The 27655-nt window shown below is 33.1% G+C and overlaps 2 protein-coding genes across 2 annotated transcripts; one reads left to right on the top strand and one right to left on the bottom strand.

Annotated features, from left to right (window-relative positions):
- Positions 1-3343: 3343 nt before the first annotated feature.
- On the top strand, positions 3344-6118 carry LOC149534557 (putative ascorbate-specific transmembrane electron transporter 1). Its single transcript, XM_089806035.1, has 4 exons — positions 3344-3532; positions 3639-3687; positions 5309-5508; positions 5855-6118. Exons 1-4 carry the CDS (start codon positions 3344-3346, stop codon positions 6116-6118), a joined length of 702 nt encoding a protein of 233 aa, XP_089662161.1.
- A 13377-nt stretch (positions 6119-19495) lies between these two features.
- LOC149534556 (histone H3.2) lies at positions 19496-20337 on the bottom strand. Its single transcript, XM_089805629.1, has one exon. It carries the CDS (start codon positions 20254-20256, stop codon positions 19846-19848), a length of 411 nt encoding a protein of 136 aa, XP_089661755.1. The 5' UTR covers positions 20257-20337; the 3' UTR covers positions 19496-19845.
- Positions 20338-27655: the final 7318 nt, after the last annotated feature.

Below are 27655 nucleotides of genomic sequence, written 5' to 3'. Positions count from 1 at the left end.
AAAACCTTTGCATTTTCTCTTCACATGGCCAAACTAGAGAATATTATATATCAAAATTATGGAAAAACCAACTAGGTCCAATGGTGCAGTTTGTTTTTACCCAAGAGGTTATTTCTGCAAGCTCCCCCCTAAAAATCCTCATTTGAATGAAACATCCAAAAAACTCTTTTGACCAACAATTTCACATGCCCAAAATTTTCCAACATCCCATCATAATAGTAAATCCAAAACCCTTAGATCTGCAATTAAAATATATATCTTTCCATTTGTTTTTTCCTCTCATGCATTCTCATCGATTCAATCTAGGGTTACAACAATAAAACCATTGTTCTGATACCACTTGTAATGAAACTTGCAACAAAGAATATAACCATTTCCGCATAACGCATAATAGATCTAAAATAAATATGTAATTTAAATCCACATGCAAGAGAATAGACAACATACCCACAAAAATGTGACACAAGATATACCCTAGAAAACTCTCATTGAGGGGGGGGGGGGAAAACCCAGCCTCCAAAAGCATCCATCACCATGTATTATTTAGCAAAACATCATTGCAATACAACCATGGAAGCCTTCAAATCTATAGCCACAACCAAGCAATCCATGTGAACAAGCATGAATCCACACATCCCATGACATGCTTCCAACCTTCACAAATGCTCCCGTGGCTAACCTATCAAGCCTTGTCTTGCTTAACTCTTATCTTTTTATCTTTTTGTCTTGTTTTGTCTTTTTTGTTTTTCTCATGTCTACAGCTACCCTTGTGGATGCTTATATAATAGCAAATCTCACAAAACCACCAAGTAGTATTACATAAACCATGTACTACCTAACCCATTGACCCCACATTTAATATTGGGCATTTAATTATTTTCTCCAATATGAAAAAATTGCATCAAATATTATTACAATGTTACAATACAACTCATCAAGTATATCCCATGGGAATCTTTCCATGTTGCCCATCCATCTAGGTGCAACATTACATAATAAAATAAAATAATACGATATAAAAATATTATGCAATGTGTGCAACACCCACTATCTCAGCATTTTTCTCCATTGTTGATATTGCAACAAACTTTGACTCTTGTAATAGATCTTCTTGAACTTTACAAATTTCCATCAAAAGTTGGCCTCATATTCCAATTTCTGAAACTTGTTCATCTTGTTTCCACTCGGTAAACATTACATTTGATTGGGAAACATATAACTTGGTTAATACGGACTCACTCAGGAAACACTGTGTTCTTCATCCTCTTTATAATTGCTCGGGCAATACTATAGTCACTCGGTGAATACAATCTCCCTTCATTAACCTTATGACTCGGTTAAGCTTGTAACCTTCAAGACGTTACAATAATATATGATTGTAAAACAATCAAATCAATATTATATGATCATTGTCCAACTCACTCAAGTACCCATTAATTACCTTACATATCAACTCTGACTTCATCATACTTTCTTCAAATCCTCTCCATAAATCTAATGATATGATACTTTCTTGAGTTAGTACAATGTCTAGCAAATTAAAACTTTGACATCAATGACAATATAACAACTGATATGACTTCTTTACATATATTCATAACATCGTCATCTAACAATCTCCTCATCATCTATCACAATATCAGTTGGGGCTAACAACATCATGTATTTGTTATAGCATTTGAGCATCCATTTTCATGTCTTTGTATAGAGAAAATCATGCCTTCCTTGTTCCACGTTGCATTTTCCTTGTCATATTTTTATATTGGGAGCTTCATGACTTCCCCCACATCACTTTTGATCTACATATCCATGTTGTGCTTTTAGAGCTACCTCTTTATAATAGGAGACAATTTGCTTCCCCACTCTCTCTTATATTAGCATTGCTCGATAAGTAGGAGGTATTTTCCACGACAAGTCAAATTGTGGTGTTCTTATCAAGGTTCGTTGTATAAATTTTTAAGACAAACTTACCGACCCATGTTTCATGACCAGTGGTTCACACGAATATGGTCCATCTCTTATGAGACTGAATGGAACACTTAACATGCATTGCATCTAGGTGGTGCTCACAAAGGTGAAGCATTAGAACTTCCTAGGAGGTCACCCATCCGAATACTACTCCAATTGGAAAGCGCTTAAACATTGATGAGCAGCATAACTTCCCTAAAGACATGTCTTACCTTACCATAATCATTATATACTCATTGTCTTCCTTAAAATAAAATAAAAAGAGTATGCTAAGAACGTTTCAATTGAATTCCTTAAAAAATTAATATCTACATAATCATTGTAGAACACTTCATGTGTGAAGATTATGTTGTCCATGATTATTTTCACAATAGTAAAAGTAACTCGGATCAAAAACATTTACCAAAGAGTGTGACCCTTGTGATCTAATTATCTCTCCTAAGTTTTTAGAAACATCACCACTCCGTATCACCCAACAAAACACAAAAAAATAACTATTTTTCTATACGAAAACATCAGAACTTACATGTCAAATTCAATTCATAAATATAATCCTCTCTACAATTAGATTTCTCAGTATTAAATTGTACACTCCCACGATTATTATTTATTATTTAAATTAACCTATGCTTATGTATTTGCATCTGATTGGATTCGACTAGAGTAAGCTTTGCCTTCACAATAATATCAAACGCCCTACTCCATAATATTCTTTGGATTTTTGTGCTGTCGTTGATATTTCGACCGTGACTGGCTTTTCCTTTTCCTACAAGCTATTAGGCCCGAAAGCCTCCTTTACTCTATTTTCAGGTAGACGACTAAGCTAGTTAGAGATGAAAGATTTAAATACTTAGTTCAGACAAGAGAAGAAAACTACGTGCAATTAAAGCCCACTCTAACTAAGAATGCGTATACTACCAGCAGGGAGCATGACATTGATGTTCAAATTTATAACCATCGAAAAACACAGAGACCTTTAATTGCTGTTCATTTTTGCAGTAGAAAGAGCCAAATACGAAGAAAATTCTCCCTTCCCATTCTTTATTAAATAGTTAATAAACCCTTCAATCAATATTGTTTCTCTTTACATGCCACTTTCGCTTCTCAATTTCTCTAATACAAAAGCTGCTTGGTGGTTAATATGATTCATTCATCACTTTCCAAGCAGCTTACACAAGAACAAAATATGGAATCAATGGTTATGTTAACGATGTGATGTAATTTAGATTCTTCACATTAACAAGTCCTTAGACTCCCAGATAAATAGTGTATAAAACTTCAACTAGCTTCGCAAAAACCTCAAGGACTTTGTAAGACATTTTAATTGTATTGTGTTATAAAAGATTTAGAGATTTAAAGTTAATTTGAAGAGAAAATGGAGGACATAGAGAAAGAATCAATGCTCCATAAAACTGCAAAGGTGAAGGGCAGCACAGCAAGGACCATTGTTTTGGTCATTCAAGGTGTGTTGGGAGTCACAGCTTGTGCATTAACTTTTGTCTGGTGTTTCTACTACCGTGGTGGCCTGGCTTTCAGATCTTCCAATAAGTTACATATATCCAATGTGAGAATGCTCCCATAAGCTTCAACTCTTCTTTCATATAACTTTTACAAGGAATTTAATATAATCAAAACAATGAACATTGTGTATGTTATATGATAAATTGCAGATACATGCTGTTTCTTCATTCACAGGTTTCATCTTCTTAGCCAGTGAAGGTATGCAATCATGTTCGGTCCTATGTTAGTTGTGTATATTTTAAGTTCTAATTTATTTGGATGGTTCAATTGAAATTACATTTGATTTGGAGCAATGGGTTACATTTGATTTGGAGCAATGGGTTCTGAATGTTGTATGGTTTAGTTGGTTCATCTTAAATCAAATGATGAGTAAATATTAATGAAGAAACACTATCTTATTTTTATGTATTTGATTTGTCATTGTCTCAAATCTCAATCAAATAAATATAATTATATCTTCGATTCTATTTGTTAATTTTACATTTATCATTATAAAGATCGAATGTTCAAGTCTTTTATCGTATTTGTCATAGGTTACTACTGTTGCAATCATTTATTCTTATCTAGTGATTAATCTTTTGTATTTCAACAAATCAAATGTAAATAATTTTAGTTTTAGTTTTAGTTTTTAATTTTCCTAATGGTTATATTTGAGATTTTTGAATTATAAAAATATTAAAATCATTTTACATTTGGTTCATATATTTGTGTCTTATAGGAGCGAATTTTCCAGAAGCACTACCCCTTTTCTAAGGCGGTTATTAAGATGCTTCAAACAAAAGATTACTACATTTATAATAGACATGATAAATTAGGAATTATTTTGAATTATAAATGTTTTTAAATCATAAAATATTTATTTTCAAATATTTATATATATACTTTTTTTTAATGATAATTTTTTAATATTTTCTTTTTTTTAAATGTGAAAGTTTCATATAAAAATATTACTCTTGAATATATTATAATAGATCACTCAAGTATTAATTTTATTTTTATTTTTTTTTTAAATGATATTAAATATTTTTATAATAATTAACTCATTTTTTTCTTACAACTATTAATTATTTATTTTCACTATTCTACTTGATTAAATTATACAGAAAATACAAGCCACTATGTGGCACTTGTTTGACTTGTGAGATTTCAACAAAGTAAATGTAATTTTATCTATGATTATTTACTTGATTTTTTTTGTTATTGTTGTGTAGACTAAATAGTCAATTCTTCTATTGGATTCATCATGATCTTGAATCTCAAGAAAATAATGTAATTGCATCTATAATCAAACACTTATTAGTATTTTCAATTATTGTCATAAAGACTCATTGTTGAAGTCCTCTACTTGTTTTTTCATGACATTAAATCTTAAGAGAAAAATGTAATTATTTCTAAAATTATAACTGTTTATTATTTAATTATTATTGTAAAGTTAGATTGTTTAAGTCTTCTATTTTTCATGATATTATGTCCCAACAATTGCAATTATAGCTTAGATCATTTATTTGTCCATTTATTTTGTCATTGTCGTAAACACTGATTGATAGAATGGTATATTATTGATTATTGACTAATGTTTAACTATTATTATAAAAATGAGATTTGATTTAAAATGGTGTAACATTGTTTAGTTATTAATTTTTCTATTATTATTGTAAAGACTAATGGGTGGGATTGCTTACAATGACTAATATGTATTATGGTTCTTGTAGAGGATATTTGGTTGCATCATGTATATTGGGAACACACATATTAGACTTATATATATTCAAAGCTTACATAATTTTGTATCTCATTGATTTTATTTCTTCCCTTGCAGCAATTCTAGCTTATAAAATTATACCTCTAGAACATACAGGCCAAAAAGTTGTGCATATGGTACTTCTAGCGATATCTATGATAGTAGGAGCTCCTGGGATATATGCAATCTTTAAATATCAAAAGGAGACTAGAACTTCGAGAATGTATAGCTTGCATTCTTGGCTAGGTCTTAGTACCATCATATTATTCATTTTTCAGGTAAATAAATTTCTCATCTTTGTTGTGATTGTTTGGATTGATTTTGATGTATTACAACAAGATACCTTCTAATTAAATATCTAGAATTGTAAGTGAAACAATATCATTCTATTTTAAATATCATATGTTTCAATAAACAAATAACTAATGATGATTTTAGATTACATATATATCGAAAGATAGCATAGATTTATTTTATTTTTAGAATTGAGCTTAATCTAATGAACTTTGTCTATTTCTTATTTTATAATTTATCTCATGTTTCTTATTTACAAATTATTTCAAAATTTCAGTTTGGTTTTGGATTAGATGTGTTATGTTAATCTTTTGTGAATATTGTGAACAGTGGGTTATAGGATTATGTGCATTCTTATACCCTGGCCTACCGAAAAAGAGAAGATCAATATTTTTGCCTCGTCATAGAATTATTGGGCTCTTCATTTATGGAATTACAATATTCACCGCTGCAACTGGATTTACAGAGAAACTTTTCTTATTTGAAGTAAGAGGCTTAAATCAATTTGGGCCAGAAGCCATGCTTGTAAATTCTGCTGCAGTGATTACCATACTCTTTGGCATGTTTGTTGTTTTGTCTACTCTTCTACCATGATGAGATTGATTTTATGTTATATTATATTGGTTGGTATAGATCATAAAGCATATGGTTCATGAGATTGACCTACAACTTCACTTCTAATGATGGTATAGAAAGTATTTGTATCATATTTTCCATCTTAGGAGAAGTACAATCTTGTATATATTCATCCATATTATAAAATCATAAATATTTGTTGTAATTTCTTTTATTATAATCATATTGTAATTAATATTTTACAATCTTATGTTATCATTACATTGATTGAGCTTCTGTAATTAGAGACACATCTTTTATTTATACCACATTATGAATATTTATGTTCTTACAATTGCTACGTGTGTACATTTTAATATCATTTTTTCCTTTGAATTGTAATTGACTTTGTATTTATTATGAATCTAGGTTTGTATTGTTAAGTTATTTATAATGCATGCTAGATTATATAAATTTAAAATAATTAATCAATAATTATATCTATGGATTTATAGAAATAAGAGCTCACTAGAACTATGTGGGAATGTGTTTATAAAAATGGTAAAATTCAATAAAATAAAAAATGTATTTAGTTTTGAAGTTTTATGAATAATATTTTATCTTATGTTTTGTAATTTGTTGAATTGTTTATTAATGGCATTTAATTAGATGATCCCTATGATATATGAAATTGACTATCCTCATGTTTGGATCAATATTTGATTCTTTCACCTATTTAGCTTTGAATTTTTTTTGTGAATTTAAATTTATTACAATTTTGAGCCTATTGTCATTTTATTTTATTTTTTGAATTTTTATTTCAATTCCAAACCTACTATAGTATTTTTTTATAATCCATGTTATTCGAAGTTTACAATGTCAAGAAACAACATTGAAATTTGTTGTGCTAAGCATTAGAGGTGACTTTCTCTCCTCCTATTGCATTGGTCAACCTTTTGAGTAAATTTAATAATTTTGAACAAATTTAAAGACACTTCAAGTAGTCACATGAGATACCTAAAATATCCTTATCAATGCATATGTTTATGTAGGGGTGATGCGATGCAAAATAATAATTTCATAAGATAACTTATTTTCTCCACCATGACGATATCAAAAATAAATTTGATGTTTCCCTTTTTATACAACACACTAGGTTGCAAGTAAAAAACTTTTGCACTAAAGTCAAAAAGTAAAAGAATATTTGAAAATGGTTGGATTGTGAACAAAATTAAATTTGATATTTAAAGGTTAGGGATCAAAATTTAACTATTGTTCTAGATTAAGTGTATGTCCACACCTACAAAATTGAATCAAGAGAGGAAATTAAAAAAATAAAGATCACATTAAGACCCTTAGGATGTATGGAGCCAAGTGCAATTCCTATTAGAGGTACTAATTAATAATCAAAATTTACACAAGAGCATGCCACTTGTAAACTAGTAATTTTATGTCGTACAAATAATTAAAGTGGATCCAAAAAAAAGAGGGGAAAAGTACAATAATCATGGAGTTTCTACACTTGCATCTTGACCCCACTTTTTTTCATGTAAATTGTTAAGAAGCATGCATGTCAAAGTAAATAATTAGTCAATGTTAATGAAGTAAATCATAAGAGATTGTTAAAAGGATAAAGATTTATATGTGCATTCTCCTTATGATAAGTAATCTATATTAGTACATGTAATGATAAAATTGCATGTATATCATTAATAGAGACCTAAACTAAGGAATAACAACTACTTAATAATTTGAAGAAGAAGAAAAATGTAAAAAGAGATATTTTGAAGAATGTATGGCAAAAATGTGATATTTTTGTGAAGTATCATTCTTGACAAAATACAATAATGTGGTTTTAAAGTAGGCTTCACAAGAATTTATGGTTGTGATTATGAACAATCCTATGCAAAAGACTAATAAATTTGACTACAAAGAAAACTACAATAAAAACTATTACAAAGAAGTGTAAAAACTTATGGTTCTAAAGGAATCTTCAAATAATATGTCTCTAAAGGAGCTACTTGATAGTGCAAGCTAAAAGTGTGAAGGGTCCATAATGACTTTGAGATAATCATTGTAATCATAACAATAATTATGTCAATGTTATTATATATTCTCTCTAATTGATTGAAAATATTTAGGATGCAAGGATTTGAAGGTGTGGAAAGAGTTATTATAATAAATCTCAATAGGCATGCAATAATGTAGTTAAAAAAACATGTGACAAGAAATAGCTAAAAAAATGTAATCATGTGAACTATCATGTCTCTCTCATTTTCTCTTAAATACAATATATGCTTATTGATTTATACTTGGTATTTTGCCTTTATTTGTGCCTCTTTATGATCACATGTGGATCCTTTGTTGTGGTTTGATCATGTCTTAGATGCTTCATTGTTTCAGTATACAAATTTGAGCTCTTACCAAGTTATGATCCACTTTGATATATGTTTTGTGATATTTTAGACCTATGATGTGTTGGATTGCTTTTAAGATATCTAGATTATGTTGTAGTATTGGCATATATTCTTGATTTTGATGCATGAGAACCTAATGGTCATATAGTGATTGTGATTATGATTATGATTTGGTAGTGAAGTGACATTCCATACATTTTGGATTTTAATTTGAAAATCAGAAAATGTATTAAGATAGAATATTATTATGATTTGAAATATCAATGATAATATATAAAATAACATGAATCCGGTTAATTATTAACAAAATCAAAGTGAGTGCAATAGTATTAAATGAATATCAATATAGTTGTAGGTATACAATAGAATCAGGGTATGTGCAAGATCATGAGGGGCCAAAAAGTGGCAATATGAAAAGAAAAAAAATTGAAACATCTGAAAGCACTAAAAAAATCGTGTTGGCATTTTCCCCACCCATCAAAATACCAAACCAAAAAAAATACCAAGGTATATCAGATACCCGATACTTATCGAATACTTGATACATGTGTGTTTTAAAAAAAATGAATGTCATGTCTCCCCATTTCCTCCTATCAAAATGGCTTGTTTCTGTCTTGTGGCTTCAGGTATATAATTGCTTTTGTGTATCTGATCAAATTTTGTATCAAATTTAATTATTTCCTCAACGATAAATTAAATTTTTCATCTTTTTGCTTATTTTCATTAATTTTGTATTCAAATTTAGTTTTTTTGATGAAAATATAGGTTTTTGTGTTTTTCATTATAATTTTTCAATTCAATCTATAATTTTACATATATTTGCAATTTAATCAGGCATGGGAAACACCAAGAAACCTCAAAACCTTTCCCTGCAAAATAATAATCAAAAAAATAATCCACAACCACCTTGAAATGATCCACGACCCCCTCAAAACCATCATTGTATAGAAGATTTGGTAGAAAAAAGTCTAAATGAATTGTGGGACTTCCAAAACACATAAAAATATCCCTATGTTGGCTCCCATGCTATCCACCCTAAACACCATTATAGAAAATATTGTTATGCTTTTCAATCAACATAATGTTTCTCTTTACTAGCATGAGGAGATGCATTCCAGTTTAATGATGGGATAGATTATGATGGGGTTACAGACCTTAACATAATTAAACAATCCATAGATGAACTATTTGTGAACCCAAAAACAAGACTCAAAGTTGAACCAAAAAAACCCAAATTGTTAGTAAAATGGTGAACAAATGAGGTAATGGATGCAATCTTTTGGGATCAATGGTGGATGGTTTTTAAAAATCACCACACACATAAATTTGGAGGTCCCCTTTTATTTCTTAAGAAAATTGCATATTGAGCTTGTGAAAGGGAACAAAGTGAACTATTGGAGCATGAGGCCCAACATGGGTGTAGGAGGAGGAGCTCCCTGGGATGGACCATTTATACAGTGGAAGAAATTCATCACCTATGTCATCCCCAATGATGTCTCTCCCCTCCTCTAGTACATCATCCTGATTTCATTGCAGATGATAGCTTGGAGGTTATCAGAGTCATCTATAGATTGAGTGGTCTACTAGTCACCCAAACTAGGTCAATGTTGCCTCCTTGTGTTGATGATGTTGGCATAGGCACATCAACCAATAATTTTCACATGTGTAATAACCCCAACAAGTTATAACTTCTTCAAACACCAAAATCTTTTATACTTCAATTGTTTGACATTTCGTCAAACACTTTGTAAGTAAGCTCTGGTATTATGTAAATTATAAGCCGTTGTCACATGCTCAAACATAAATGCTTAAGATCTCCACAGGATGGTAGGCTTAGAGCTCTGATACCACTATAATGGACACCCTGGAAATGCCCAAGAACTGAACCAACTACAAAAATAATATTAGTTCTCAAACTAATAAAATCAAATACATAAGGATGAATTCCAAAAGCCAAACCCCAAGGGAATGACGTCTAGAATGTCACAAGAGAGGATGCATGTCCTCTAATGCCAAGAACAGATCTATAACTCACACATCCAAGTTCTTATCAAATGCAATTCACAATAATCTGATGCTAAACAATGAAGCTTCCACCTCTATTTATACTTTTCCTTCACCCTTCTAGAAGGAAATAAAATATTAATTAATTGCATTTACTAGAAGCTTCCCCCTTCCAATAATTAATGCAATCTCTAGAAACTCCTTCCTTGCAATACAATAATTAATTGTGCTTCTAGAAAATTAAATTACTAGAGGCTTCCCCCTTTCCAATAATTAATGCACTTTCTAAAAGCTTCTCCTTGCAATACAATAATTAATTAAATTAATTAAATATAAAGTGTAATGGATAGGGGTGATAGCTCTACAAGTCTAAAATCCTACTTTGTCTTGCTCTGGTATTGCAGAAATTATAAAGCCCTTGTTGCATGCTCAAACATAAATGATTAAGACCTCCACAAGATGATAGGACTTATAGCTCTTATACCACTGTAATGGACACCCTAGAAATGCCCAAGAACTGAACCAACTATAGAAATAATATTAGTTCTCAAACTAATAAAATCAAATACATAAGGATGAATTCCAAAGGCCAAACCCCAAGGGAATTACATCTAGAATGTCACAAGAGAGGATGCACGTCCTCTAATGCCAAGAACAAATCTATAACTCACACATCCAAGTTCTTATCAAATGCAATTCACAATAATCTGATGCTAAACAATGAAGCTCCCACCTCTATTTATACTTTTCCTTCACCCTTCTAGAAGGATATAAAATATTAATTAATTGCATTTACTAGAAGCTTCCCCCTTCCAATAATTAATGCAGTCTCTAGAAACTCCTCCCTTGTAATACAATAATTAATTGTGCTTCTAGAAAATTAAATTACTAGAGGCTTCCCCCTTTCCAATAATTAATGCACTATCTAAAAGCTTCTCCTTGCAATACAATAATTAATTAAATTAATTAAATATAAAGTCACCTTTTAATTTTAATTAAATTAATTTAATCAATTTCTTATTTCTCCACTTAGCCTTTGGAGAACGTAAAGGCTAAGAACTCACTAAGTTGCTAAAAAATGGGGACATTACAACATGTATGTATACCCCATATTGCATTATGTGGAAGAATTAATGCCTAAGTCTCTTGAGTGATTCTAATTCATATCACTATATATTTAGGGATGAGGATATAGTAGATGTGGCTATAGAGACTGTAACATCTCATGGTGGGACATCTCATGTGAGAGACGAGGAGGGGCATACAAAGCCACAAAATCCTTTTTTTGTAATAAGTTTATACATGTTATTTGTCACAGCATAGTTAATTTAAAATAAATAACTATATTAGGATAGTTTTAACAATTGCACACTTATGTACATGTATGTTTGACTGATGATTGAGGAGGAGATGAGAGAGGTGAACAATATCATGCTCTTGACCATTTTATTTAGCCGTGAGACCTCTACAATACATTGTTTTATGTACTCATTACTTTCTTTTTTGATACTAAATTATACATGGTTTCTCATCTTATTTTTCTCTTGTAGGTTTTACCTGTGAGTAGGGGGCAATGTGAGGGGGTTGAGCCACCGTGCATTGACAGGGGGAGGGGGCTAATTGGGTGTTTTAAAGTCATTATATATATATATACATACTTGTCACTTATTTGTACTAATGAAATGTTATTACATTTTTTATTTTATAGAGGGTGGCCTTTGATGATGTCATGATGTAGATTTGCCACCCTTGACCCTCGATAATTTCATTTCATAGCCAAAGCCCTATCATATGTATATTTATCTTCTTCTTCTTTTTCCTTTATTTACTAAGATTATATAAAAATGACTATCATGATTGTAACAACTTTTTTTTAACTCTCATAGGCAACACCCATTGCGATGAAGGAAGAACGGAAAAGTTTTGCATCTTTTTTTACCCTACCGACACTTCTAGAGTTTCACCATAGGTAAGTTTTAATTTGGATTCTTTATTATGTTATAAATTTATGATGCTATTAATAATAAAATTATAAGATAAGTCATGGATCAATATCACAACCATACAAACATATATAGGTTAAATTGGTGATGTCCAATCATTTCCAAGGACATATGCAAGGACTCGCAACTACCACAAGAATATGTGGAGAGAGGTACATAAGAGATTCAAATTGTGCAAATATTCATTAAATTATTGATCAATGCGCATTTGAGTATATTTTTGTTTGATATGTATAAATCATATAAATTAGTTAATCTAACTTGGGGTTTGCCTTTTTTTATCATGCAAGATCTATTGGATCTAAAGAGTACATCAAAGAGGTTGCATTTTGATGATCTACCAACAGCATAGGATATTTTAGTTGTATTGAGATGCCTCATGATACATTTTGAGATGGCATATGCCATATTGTATCTAGAAACTTTAATTTAATAAATATATTTTGATGCCATGTGCACATTTTGAAAAAAAAATTGTTTGAGATGACATTTGTATCATATTTGTATATGGATATAAATTTTATAAACAATTGCATATATATGTAGAACATCTTCATTTTGATATATTATATTATTGAAATTTGTTATGCTTGTGTGTTATTCATGTTTATGGAAACTTGTCCACTTTAATCATGTTTAGTATTTTCATTTCAATTATTTTAATTTGCAAAGAAAGTTCAAATAAATCAAAGTAATTCAAATAGTTCTTATAGTTAAATAGTGCTTAGTACACCTTGGGGACACTTTGGTGTGTGGTGGTCACGAATGTTGTAGCAACTCTATGTCCAATATAGGGGTGTCACAAAGGTTCACCTACCCATTTGGATCTAATGGGACAAACATATTGATGCCACATTGAACGGTTGGAAATTTATGTAGTGGTGCACCAATGAACTGAGGTCCACTATAAGTTTTGGCATCAAGGAGATTGTTGTGCCAAATTCAAACAAATTTGAATATCCCAGAATTGAGAGAGATTATTGTATACTTTGAAAACATGGTCATATAGCATCTAGTAGTTTTTTTATACCCTTCACAAGCTCCAAGTTACATTCCTCTAAGGATTATTTCTCAATAGTGCTTAGTGAACCTTGGCGGTATTTCTGTGCATGGTGGTCGTGAATGTTTTAGATCCAACCATCCATATATTATAGTGTAGATGAATAGATGTTATGATGAATGATAGAAAGATACATAGTGGTGCACCAATGGACTGAGCTTCGCTGCAAGCTTTGGCATCAAGAAAGATTATTGTGCCATAATTCAAATGAATTTGAATCTCCCATAACTAAGAGAGCTATTGTAGAATTTGACAACATGGTCTTGTATTATTGAATAGTTCATCAATACCCCTTATGAGCTCTTATTTATGGCCCCCTAAAGATTGCAAAGTCCCCATAATACTGCCCCATGGAGTCCCCATCTAAGAATTATTGGGTTCCAAGTTCAAATTCAATTTTTGAAATAAAGTTACAATCATTCACTCATACTCATTGGAGAATAGGAGGCAAAAGTAAGATATCAATTAGAAATGAACTTGGTCTTTATTAATCAGAAGCCTTAAACTTTCCTTCTCATGAAGAATCACATTTGTATTCTTAAGCAACGGGTGGAAATTTCTCCAACATTGTAATCCATCTTCCAACATTCTAAAAGTAGTCATAGAATCTGAAATAATATTCCTTTATTTATTTACATGTCATATGGTGAAGTTTTCTAGGTTTGCCATAAGCATTCTAATATCCCTCAAAATCACTTCCACCTTGCAACTTGTAGCGCTTCTACCAAAAAAACCATCCACCACAAGTCTAGATTCACCTTGATCAATTTCTAAAAGTTTGATGTTAATGTTAAGGGGAAAAAGTAAGTACCCATAGAAGACTCATACTCTTCAGTCGATCAACAGTATGATTCTTCAACCTTCCAGCATACACATCTCACCAGGGTGATCCTTTATAACAAATAGCAACCAACTTGCCATAACTTGTTAGTTTCCCCATCAAAGTTCAATTAATACCATGAAGGGCTTGGGTCTACCCATTTGGTATTCTTCATGTTGAGATTTTTGACATTGCTGAAAACCTTGAACTCCAGAGGTATTTCCACTAGTCATAAATCCAATGATCAATCATAGTAGGGGGATTTCTAGGTGTTTTCCAAATAGTTATCTTGATATTTTCCATAATTCTCAGGCAATAGTTATTGAAAACAATATTTGGGGAGCATTCGGTATCTAAAGAAAGTTGATTATTACATTATATATAGATACTCCATATATTTGTGTGGTGCCTAGCTACAAAGTTGTTTAATCAGTGGGTAGTGAGATGGAGGCATCCAACCTTTAATGAAATGGTGTGTGTATATCTCTCTAGAAAACTACTAGAGGTCAATTTTATTTAAGGTCATATGCCAAATGTGTAGGGAGAAAGGATAGTGAATGAAGAGGTGGTAGATAGTTTCCTCTTCCAATTTACATACATTTATTTGGTAGTTGAAAGCCTCTCCTCCTTAAGTTTTCTCTTATCAACACCATGCATGAGGACCCACCAAATAAAATTTCTTTGGTATAAATTGTGGGTACCAAATTAGTTTCTAGCATTTAATATCCCCATTGAATTTTAAAAGTTAAGTATAGCTAGATTTGACCAAGAATTCTACAAATTGGTTTCCCTTCTAAATGAAGTTATTCTCATAGTTCAACACAAGTATCCTTAGGTTGCAGAGGAGGCCCAAGAGATCTTGGGCTTTGATCATGAGGTCGGATTTGTCATGAAAGTACATGGGGTTGATTTTCCATTTTCCTCACCTTGGTGCAATGTCATCAGCAATGGAGGCACCCAAGTAGTTTTTATGGACATTCATCAACTAAAAAAACTGACTCTCCACTAGATATTTTTCCTCAAGACATGTATCTTCCCATAACCTAATCCTTCTAACATTCCCAACCTTTCACTTTAAATCCTCTTTAATAGTGGGCCTGATTGTGAGAATATTGTTTCATGTCTTAGATCCAAAAGTGGGATCATTTGAATTGAAATTAGTATCAAAGGGTTTCCTTGCTAATTACTGAGCCTTAATGATATTGCACCAAATAGTAGAACCTTTAGACAAATTCTATCCAACTTTAGCTATTAAGTCCTTATTTGTGGTATTTATCTTTCTAATTCAAAATCCTCCCATAATCTTTGGTAGGCATACAATATCCCAATTAACCGAAGAAGGTTTTTATGCTCTTCTATGCCCATCCAAAGGAAGATTTATTGAATTCTTTCAAGTTTCTCCCCCATAGAGTCTGATGTTTTGAACAAAGAAAGTAAGTAAACAGAAATTCCCTAGAGCAAGACAGAAAGAAATTGAAGTTTCCTTGTGCTACTAAAGAATTTTCTTTTCCACCTAGCAAGATTTTTTTGGATCCTTTTGAGGATGGTATTCCAAAAGTTTGGGGTAACAACTCTAACAGTAAGTAGAAGATCCAAATACATCCGTGATAGGCTAGCAACTTGACTTTCAAGAATATTGAGAATTTTCCCTTCCAAATTAATAGGAGCATTAAAAAATAAAGGTTACTTTTATTATAATCAATGCACTAACCTGAAGCAACAACATAATTAGAAATGAGATTCTCTCATTGTTTATCTTTGACCATGGATGACTTTCCAAATAGGAAAGTATCATCAACAAATTGTTGAATAAGGGAGGATAGCAGAGGTGGCCTATACTCCCCATAATCTACCTACGGTAGCAAGATTAAAGAAATTTATAGCTAGAGCCTTAAAATTCATAATAAAAAGATAGGAGGGGAGGGGATCTCCTTGTTGAAGACCTTTCTCAGCAATAAAGAGCCCCAAAGGAGCCTTATTAGCTAAAATAAAGAAGTGTGCCATTTCAAATCATATCAACAATATTTTAGTTAAATCCAATTTTATGAGAGTTTGTATAGAAAGCACCAATTAACTTTATTGTAGGCTTTGGAGATGTCAAGATTAAAAGACATACCTTGGGTTCTTTTGTTTAAAGAGTGCATAATTTTGTGAGTGGAAATGGAAGCACCCATGATAACCTATCTTGACACAAAGCCTTTCTAAGTAGGGCTAATGAAATTGTTCACCAAGTCTTATATATCGTATTACATAGCTTATAGGTTAAAAAGCAACAATGCTCTTCAAATCCTGCAACTTGGGAATCAAAATAATCTAAGTATTGCTTACCTTTTTCAACAACTTGCCATTTCTAAATAAATCCTTCACAACTTATGGCATCATAGTTGACAACATCCCAAAACTCTTGGAAGAAGGCAAGAGGGAACCCATTCAAGATTGGGGTATTATAAGCACTCATTAAGAAGATTGTACATCCCATACCTCCTTCAAGGTAATATGAGATAAGAATCAAAAATTATCTTCCCCTCCAATGGCAATTACGATGAGGCTCAAGAGTTTGTCTTGCAACAACTCATTCTTATTCGCATCTTCAACATAAATGCAAATCAAGTTAGCAACAATTTGTGTAATTTTTTCATCATTTGTGAGCTCGCATCCACTATTATCCATTAAGATTTTGATAGTATTTCTCTGTATGTGTTTACAAGCAGTACGATGGAAAAAAGTAAAGTTTCTACTGCCCTCATTTAGCCACTAAATCTTTGACATTTACTTCCAATAGATTTCCTTCTTAGCCATAGTTCCCTTCCATTCATTTCTACTTTCTTCTTCGTCACAAAGGAATGAATAAGGCCGATCACCAACATCCATCAACTTCTGAAACAAAGGACCTTTGTTCTCTTGAAGATATCACCAAAGGTAGACTTTTTCCAATCTTTCACTTCTTTTCTAATACTCTATACATGGCAATTCCTTGGATTGGAGTGCTCTACCATCTTCTGACAAGTTCTAAAAAATCTAGTTGGCAATTCTACATTATTTCATATCAAAGGGGGAGAGTCCAAGAATGGATTATATCTACTTAGTGAAGAAGAAGAAGATTGTGGCTAAAGGCAATTCTAGGGAGAGTTTTTACAAAGGCCTTAAAACTAATATCTCATCTAGAGGAAACTAAGAACCTATCAAGCCTAACTTGGATAAGATGATTTCATTTTCTATTGTTTAACCAAGTAAAAGGAATCCCTTAGAGATCCATATTAAAGAGACCAATCAAATTGATGAAGCTAGCAAGATCTCCCATGCTATCATTGTAGTCCATGAGACCTCTACATTTCTCTAAGGGGAAAAGGGGCATGTTGAAGTCCCCCACCAATATATTCAAAGAATTTTGATCTTCAATAATACAATTAGTAACCAGCTGGTCAGGATAGCCACTTAGAATTGGCATCATTCATGTCCATGTCTCCCTCTCCACTTTCATCCCAAATAGCTTTCCCACCAACATTTGAATTAGGGACACAAATATCAAAGAGATGTCAACAAAGACCACCAAGTTTAAAGGTTGTATTTAAATAATACTAAGAGAACAAATATACATCACCTTGGATTTTATTCAAGTTCCACAAGGTAGCACTTCCACTTGAGGTCATCATAGCCTCCACATAATAAAAATAGCACTTACCTAAAGTTTTATCCACAATCATAGAAAAAGATTAGTAAGACAAATTAATTTCTTACATGCAAATGTCCACCTTCCAATTCATAATATTTTGCCAACTATTTTTAGAGAGTTGTTGAGTCCACTAATGTTCCATGAATGGAACTTCATTTTTTAATCCAATTGTTACCATCCAAGGTTTCTTGTGAACCCTTCACAATCTCCTTAGTCATAGCTTTCTCCTTTAGCACCTAGTGAGATGATCTACCAACTTTTTGTCAATTACCACAATGGTATTTTTTGTCCTTGTTTTCTTCCTCTACATCTGCCATTCCTCATTATCCACTTGGAAATTGCAAGAGGGGGGAAGCTTCCCAATAGGAGTCTTGATCATCCACTTGGCAACTTCTCATAATATCACAACATTAATAAACAAACATGATAGAGATTTTAAAAGATCTATGTTCAACTACTTTAAAATTCCCAATGTTGTCTTCTCCTTATTGTGTTTTCAAGGTTTAGTATAATTCTTAAGTACAACTTTGATTAACACAACTTCCTTAAAGAGGGAAAATTGACCACTATTTAACAAGATTTGTGTTCAACTACTTTAAAATCCCCAAAGTTGTCTTCTCCTAATTATGTTTTCAAGGTTCAATATAATTCTTAAGTACAACATTGATTAAACACATAACTTCCTTAAAGAGAGAAGATTGACCACTATTTAACAAGATCCACAAGGAAATAACAAGCTTAGGGAATAAACATAGATTTTCCACTAAGGAGATTTTACCATATTCAAGACCATTTGAAAGCCAAATCATATCTCCTAATGCAAAATCAAATAATGATCACTTAAATTTAACATATAATACTCATATTATATACATTTCACAATTATTAATTTAACAATATTTTACTTATTATCATTTAGTTCCCATTACTTGTCTTTCCTAAACATTGACAACAATGTTTAAACCCATAATAAGACTAAAATGATAATTAAATAATTTGATATGAATTGTTGAAATTTAGTCAATTTAATTATGTAAAAGATTTATTTAATTAATTTTAAGCATTTAATTATTAAAAATCTGTTTAATCAAAATACAATAACATTTTCTACAAGCAAATATACACGTAATACATGTATGAAGATCTCTTCGACGTGAGACAATCAGCTGTGAAAACGCTGGCCTTCATTCAAGTGATAATGCCGCACTTCATGAAATAAACTCTGATTTTATAATTATCGGACGATCACGTTGCCAAAACTCTGAACCCTTCGTTTTTGTCATTTCAATCAGAAGCTTGAAAATGTCGCTGAAAACCTCGTTCTCGATTATAACAAATCCATGGGCTTAGTAGCATATTCTAACCTATAAAGAAATTCGTAACGACACAACCATGACAAGCAGTAGTGTCTGACAAGGTTATATCAATTGAGAAGAAAATTACATGGCAAATAGTGGTAGAATTTCAATTCCATCAATAAAAAACAGATCTCCGTCTAAAAAGAGCGTCCAGCGTCATTTTGCGGATCACAAGAGTACATTACCCCACCGCCATTGAAATCGACTTCAAACACCCTAAGATACCTCGCAGAACATCTAAAAACTCCTCAACTCCAGAAAAATGCCATTCAATGTACAGAGAAATGACATTTTTCGGCCTAACAAAACTGTATATTCACATTCAGCTCATATTCAAAGTTCTGAAGAAGCCAGAAGAATGGCAACAAACAAAAACCAGACCGCTGGTGGTGTGAAAACACACCTTTTAAAATAAATAAAAACAAACAGATCTAAGCCCTTTCACCGCGAATGCGGCGAGCGAGCTGGATATCCTTGGGCATAATGGTAACCCTCTTCGCATGGATTGCACACAAATTAGTATCCTCGAAGAGCCCTACCAAATAGGCCTCGGAAGCCTCCTGCAAAGCCGAAACAGCAGAGCTCTGGAAGCGCAGATCGGTCTTAAAATCCTGAGCAATCTCCCTGACGAGCCTCTGGAAGGGGAGCTTCCTGATGAGGAGCTCGGTGCTCTTCTGGTATTTACGGATCTCACGAAGAGCGACTGTTCCAGGCCTGAAGCGATGAGGCTTCTTCACTCCCCCTGTTGCTGGCGCGCTCTTCCTCGCCGCCTTCGTTGCCAGCTGCTTCCGAGGGGCCTTCCCTCCCGTCGATTTCCTCGCTGTCTGCTTTGTACGCGCCATTAGATTCAAATTTACGGCAAAATCCTCCTCAACAACAGCAGGGATATCTGATATTTAGATTGACATTATTTTGAAGGATCGCTTGCTTATAAATAGAGACATACCTCAAATCTCTGTTTTTGCCTCGAATTTGGGGGAAGGAGGGAAGGAATCTCCACCCTCCGATCTTCAGATGCCATCGAGGGTAGGAAAACTTTTTCTGCTCGATCCGGGGCAATCCTTTTACCACCGTTTTTTTTATTAGCTTTGCCTTCAACATTTAGGGCCCGTTTGGTTCCAAGCATAGGAATAGGAAATTATAATTAAAAGTTAGAATGGGGATAGGAACGGAGAATAGGAATGGAAAATGGCAATGAGAATATTCTAATCTTGTGTTTGGTTGTGGATAATCGATATTAGAATACAGAATAGAAATTTAATTTATTTAAATTTTTTAATAGTATACACCAGACTGCCATACACAATGCCTTCTACCAATTGAAATTGCTCTGCTGAAATACTCTATGGTGCTCAGGACAAATACATCAGCAGAACAATGTGGCATCTCGTTGGGGCCAATTGTGGTTAGGCTGTAAAGCAACGTCTGAGAAATGCCAGTCAACAACGATTTGGAATAGCAAAGTTACAATGAAGGGATCGATGTTGCCTTGGCAATTAAAAAGGAGGGCACGATATGTCATAATTGTCTTGGCCACAGGGATCAACATTGTCTTAGCAATCAAGATGTGAATTAGTATTATTGTATAGTGCTTGGCCACCATTTTCAATCATAGCCAGTGATTTTCCCACGATTAATGGGTTGAGCACACAATGTTATCAATGAGATTGCTACAACAAACAATATTCTTTTTCAATTGAAACTGATCGATTTTCAAACTCCACCGTTTACGTTATCAAAGTTGGAGTTAAAATCATTATATCAAAGCGTATAGTTTTAGGCAAATAGATAATATCAAATGAATTCTAGTCAAGTTTTTGTCAACGTTGTAATAAATTTGAAGATTCTAGATTTCTTAATATGCCTGCAAATAGAGAAGAATTCTGGAAGTGCTTCTGTATGGTGTGAAGTAATAAAAAATCTGAGTTTATTTTTTGTTGTGAGCAATCTGCTATAGTAGAACAAATGGACTCATTATCGCTAGCTATGCAAGCTCAACGGGAGTATGAAATTGGGGCCTGTCACAATGAAGTGGATTTGAAATTATTATCAAATAAGAAAAAAACAAATGTGAATAGGATTGGCCTATTCCAATTACAAGTATTTTTTGGAATGGACATAACTCCATTTTGGGGTCAAAATGGGGATACGTATTCCTATTCCTAATTCCAATTTGATGCACCAAACAGAAAATACAAAACAAATTATAATTTTCTATTCTTATTCCCATTGTATTCCAGCAACCAAACAGGCCCTTAGCGGTACAAAAGAATATGATCACCCTTCTCATTCCCATTCTAAAACAAATTTACTATATTATAGGAAGCATAAATACTTACTTTTCCTCTCTAATCTTTAAGTTTGGTTTCTGGAAGATGATAGGATTGGCTTTTTCAAAAGCTGGATTTGAATTTTTTTTGCATTTGTTGGCAAATGAAATTAGCATACCATACTTCCAATTTTGCCTCAAAACTAGGTTTTCCAACTTCCTACTGGCAAGTAGGAATTGAAAATCAAACCCTGGTTATGTTTTTTAAGGAGTGTAAAAACAATAGATTAGACTACTTTTTGAAATTTGTCATCAACTCCAAGCTTGCGCATAAAATGTGTCTTCAAACACATCTTTCGAGTGAAACAAATAGTTCAAGTAAAATCCCAAAAATCAGAATGAAGATTTGCAAAACCTTCATTTGGCTAAACCAAGGTTTGTCGAAATCCTAGTTTTTTAAATTCCACGAACCAAACAGACCCTAATTTCTTGAAGTGAAGGATTTAAATTAGAATATTTAGGTGATTTAAATAGGGGATATGACTTGCCTTAGTGGAGGAGAGTTGTGTTCTTGAGAGAAAAGATAGAATTTCAAATTTTACTAGGAGCAGGATATGTACTTTTCATTTATACTATAGTTAGGTGTCTCTCATAAGAAGGATGGAGTAGATTGATATTGTTGTTACCACACGTAGACCCAAAAAATATAACTACTTCATATTTAGTTGAATATTGTTGTCACTGTATTGGTTCATGACCTAGGTGCAAAAATTCCTTAATGGTTTGTAGCTCGTGTCATTTGTTTACTATTTTTACCATAAATGATGTAGAATATGTGTCATTTTCAAGTTCACTATGTATATTTTCAATCTCAATGTGTTTAGAATTTGGGTCCTCATGATTGGTTTGAAGTGTACGAGGCATTCTTGTCAGGAAGTAGTGATAATGGAGAAACATTTATTAAAACATCTCTGTAGTAAGGGTCATATTTGATCTTGTATGCAAGTGCATTTTGAACATAACTTCTACAAATGTAGCAATCATTAGCCTTCCCATGTTTATCAAGTATGTGAATTATTAATACATCCAATTCTTGAAGCCCATGTGACAAATATTTTCCAATTAGTTTTATATCTTGGGGGGAGTTGATTGTGTGACCATTATATTTGTATTGTCCATTGTGGGCATGAGTTACTTATAATATTAGATTATCACGCATGATGAGCATCTCTTCTACTTGTGTGAGAACCTTATAAAAGTTGGTTGTTAAAGTGGGTCCATATTGTTGGCTAGCGAGAAGTGATGCATTACTTTCCCAACAATGCATCTCCTACAAGTAAGATCATTACCTGTAAAGAGAACATGTATACCAAAATAACACTCATTACATATATGACATGGGTGTAACTTAGACAACCCATCGAGTCTAGTTCTAAATGTCTTTGTTGATACTGAGAAGGAAGAAGACAAATCCAAATTCACATGGGTAAGTGAAGGAGGATGGGGAACCCTATGTTATGGAAGGTGTGTTTGAGTGGGTGGTTGTGGTTTACCAGTCTAGGAGCTTGTAGAAGCTCGCAAGTGCGGAGGGATAGGTTGCCTCAATGGTTGGTAGGGGTGTTGCATGTGTGTGAGTGTATATCAAGCACTTACTTCTTTGTAGGGAACATACTATAAGCAGCTTCTCTTATGAGATTACGAGTGAGTGAGGCTAGTATACAGTGACAATATTCTAGAATCTTGGACATGTGAAAGTGGAGTTGAAGGGGTTTATGTAGAATATGTATTGTAGTGGGCAAAAAGGGTATTTGAATTAGGGAATTTGTAGAAGGGTAGAAGTGGGAATGGAGTGTATAAATAGGCGTTTGGTGGGAGCAGTATGCACAGTGGATGGCACAATGTGCACTTATTTCTTCTCTATGGTGAGCATAATACAAGCAGCTTCTTTCATGAGATTGAAGATCAACTGGCCTAGTTTGGTTGAGTTGTCTTTCAAAATCTTGTATAAATGAGCTCATTGTCTAGATTGTAAAAGAAATGCAAAAGCATATGATCACTATTTTTTGGTCTTGAAACATTATACAATTACAAGAGTAACTATGTTAGCATCAAAAGAAGATGTTATTTTTTAGCATTTCTTAAATTGAAATAATAAATTATGTTTTGTAAACTATTTACAAGTAAGGCTTTTCTTGTGAGGTTTGTAGGTTATAGGTTGTTGTAGTAATCTAAGTTGTTGATAATAAAATAACTTGTGTGACTAAGAATGTGCAATACTAAGGCCTTGAACAAACCACATCATCATCCCTCAAATGTAAGCATATGAAGAAAGTCATAGTGTGCAAAGTAGAAAGTGTAGATAAACCAAAAGAAACTCACTTGCATCACCATATATAATACAAATAGTGCACCTACAAGATTTTGTATGATAGTCATAAATACAAATTTTATTTGTAATTAGCATTATGAAACAAGTTTTGAAGGGGTCTTGGAACACTATACATAGGCATATTACACATAGATAGTGTTAAAATAGGGAATACTAAGAGGGAGGGGGGAGTAATTAGTGTTCCACAAATGTTTTCCCAAATATCATTAACAAACATTAAACTTACATATAAGATCAAATTATAAATAAACATAACCATAACATAGTGCACCTCATAACACCATTGTTTGTTAACTAGGGAAACCCTGGCCCAAGGAAAACCCTTGTGGTGATGGTACCCACAAAATGATCCACTAATCAATAAAATCTTGTAAAATGATCCACTTAAGCATTTTCAAGCTAGAGTAGTACTGGGATGGGTGACCTCCCGAGAAGTACCAATGCTTCACCTTTGCCAGCATCACTTAGATCCAATGAGTGTTAAGTGTTGGATTCGTGTTGAAATACTACTCATGAAAGATGGGTCAATGAGTTTGACTCAAAAACTAAACAATTAAATCTTGATAGCAATATCACAAATTGGTTTGTTGTGGAAATCATCTCATACTTATCAATTGATGGGCTTAAGGGGCTTTCCAATGAATGGTTCATAAGGCACAACACTTGGTGAAGGTTTTGCAAATGGGGTTACAAAAAGAGTGGGTTCAACCATGGAGTAAACTTTGTAGTTAAGCATGCTCAAGTTGGAGTAGTACTAAGATGGGTGACCTCTCAGGAAGTCTCGGTACTTCACCTTTGTGAGCATCACCTAGATCCAACAAGTGATAAGTGTTTCATTTATTCTCATGAGAGATTAATTCATGTTGAATCACTACTCATGAAACATGGGTCAATGAGTTTGACTCTAAAAATACACAGTTAAATCCTTATAGCAATATCACAATTTGACTTGTTGTAGAAATTATCTCATACTTATCAATTGATGAGCTTAAGGGGTTTTCTAATGAATGGTTCACAAGGAAGAACACTTGGTGAAGGTTTTGAAAATTAGATTGCGAGCACATTGGGTTTAACCATTGAGGAAACTCTGTAGATAAGCGTGTTCAAGTCGAAGTAGTATTGGGATGGGTGATCTCCCAAGAAGTTCCAATGCTTCACCTCTATGAGCATCACCTAGATCCAATGAGTGCTAAATGTTCTATTTATTCTCATGAGAGACAGATTCATGTTGAATCACTAATAATAAAACATGGTTTAACGAGTTTGACTCAAAAACTACAAAGTTCAATCCTGATGGCAATACCACAATTTGACTTGCTGTGGAAATTATCTCCTGCTTATCAATTGATGAGATTAAGGGGATTTATAATGAATGGTTCATAAGGCACAACACTTGGTGAAGGTTTGGCAAATGGGGTTGCAAGTAGAGTGGGTTGACCATGGAGGAAACTCCATAGTTAACTGTGCTCAAGTTGGAGTAGTACTAGAATAAGTGACCTCCCAGTAAGTCTCGGTGCTTTACCTCTATGAGCATCACCTGGATCCAATAAGTGTTAAGTGTTCCATTTAATCTCATGAGAGGTGGATTTGTGTTGAATCACTACTCATGAAACATGGGTCAATAAGTTTGACTAAAAAACTACATAGTTAAATCCTAATAGCAATATCACAAATTGACTTGTGGAAATTATCTCATGCTTATCAATTGATGAGCTTAAGGGGCTTTCTAATGAATAGTTTGTAAGGCACAAAACTTGGTGAAGGTTTTATAAATGGGGTTTCAAAAAGAGTAGGTTTAACCATGGAGTAAACTTCATAGTTAAGCACGCTCAAGTTGGAGTAGTACTAGGATGGGTGACCTCCCGGGAAGTCCTGGTGCTTCACCTTTGTGAGCATCACCTGGATCCAATAAGTGCTAAGTGTTCCATTTATTCCCATGAGATATGAACTTGTGTTGAAACATGTGTCAATGAGTTTGACTCTAAAACTACATAGTTAAATCCTTATAGCAATATCACAATTTGACTTGTTGTAGAAATTATCTCCTACTTGTCAATTGATGAGCCTAAGGGGATTTCTAATGAATGGTTCACAAGGAAAAACACTTGGTGAAGGTTTTTCAAATGGGGCTACAAGCACAATGGGTTTAACCATTAAGGAAACTCTGTAGTTAAACGCACTCAAGTTGAAGTACAACTCGGATGGGTGACCTCTCAAGAAGTCCTAGTGCTTCACCTCTGTGAGCATCGCCTAGATCCAATGAGTGTTAAATTATCCATTTAGTCTTGTGAGAGACATATTAATGTTAAATCACTACTAATGAAACATGGTTTAATGAGTTTGACTCGAAAACTACAGAGTTTGATCGTGATGGCAATATCACAAATTGACTTGTCATGTAAATTATCTCCTACTTATCATTTGATGAGATTGAGGGGATTTATAATGAATGATTCATAAGGCACAACACTTGGTGACGGTTTTGCAAATAGGGTTGCAAGTAGAGTTGGTTGACCATGGAGGAAACTTTGTAGTTAAGTGTGCTCGAGTTGGACTAGTACTAGAATGGGTGACCTATTAGGAAGTCTCGGTGCTTTACCTCTATGAGCATCACCTAGGTCCTGTTGGAACAATTGATTAATTGTGTATTGTCTTTGATGTTACACAAAATGTCATACCATTTCTAGTCAGTGTATGTCGAGCTCACTCAGGCATTGAAGACAAATTTCTATGTCTCCTGAGCATTCCAGAGTTTAATTTGTCCAGTTTAGAAGATAGTATCTACCGAGTTCACTCGGGTGTCGAAGGAAAGTTTGCAAAAGTTGAGTGTTAACCAAGCTCACTCAGTTAATGAAGGAAATATTAGATGGAACTAGTGTTAATTGAGCTCAGTTAGTTACCAAAGGAACTTTGTGAATATGTAGTGTTAACCAAGTTCACTTGGTTAACACAGGAAAATCAAATTGAGTTAGTATCTACTGAGTAGGGTCAGCTAACAAAGGATTTTCTTGATATAGCATATTAAGTTCAATTAAATTATTCATTGATTCTATCGGACTGAGGAAATGAATATTAATTATTCTAAGTTATATTCTAGCCTACTTGATAATATGAAAGATATAAATATAAGGTCAAGATGAGAAGTAGATTTATTTTAGTGGTAACTGATTCACCCCTCCCCTCTCAATTACTCCTCTTATATTTCCAATAGATCCAATCAATGCTAAGTGTTCCATTTATTCTCATGAAAAATGGACTCATGTTGAATCACTACTCATGAAATATGGGTCAATGAGTTAGCCTCAAAACTATCCTCAAAAACTACAAGTGAAATCCTAATAGCAATATCGCAATTTGCCTTGTTGTGGAAATTATCTCTTGCTTATCAATTGATGAGCTTAAGGGGCTTTCTAATGAATTGTTCATAAATCACAACATTTGGTGAAGGTTTTGAAAATAGGGTTGCAAGAAGAGTGGGTTTAACCACGGAGGAAACTCTCTAGTTAAGCATGCTCAAGTTGGAGTAGTATTGGGGTGGGTGACCTCCTAGGAAGTCATGGTGCTTCACCTCTATGAGCATCAC

Source organism: Cupressus sempervirens, chromosome 10, assembly GCF_028749045.1.
Source record: "Cupressus sempervirens isolate cs-2001-9-10 chromosome 10, ASM2874904v1, whole genome shotgun sequence".
In the NCBI taxonomy this organism is placed as follows: Eukaryota; Viridiplantae; Streptophyta; class Pinopsida; order Cupressales; family Cupressaceae; genus Cupressus; species Cupressus sempervirens.
This window is presented reverse-complemented; position numbering and strand designations above follow the sequence as displayed.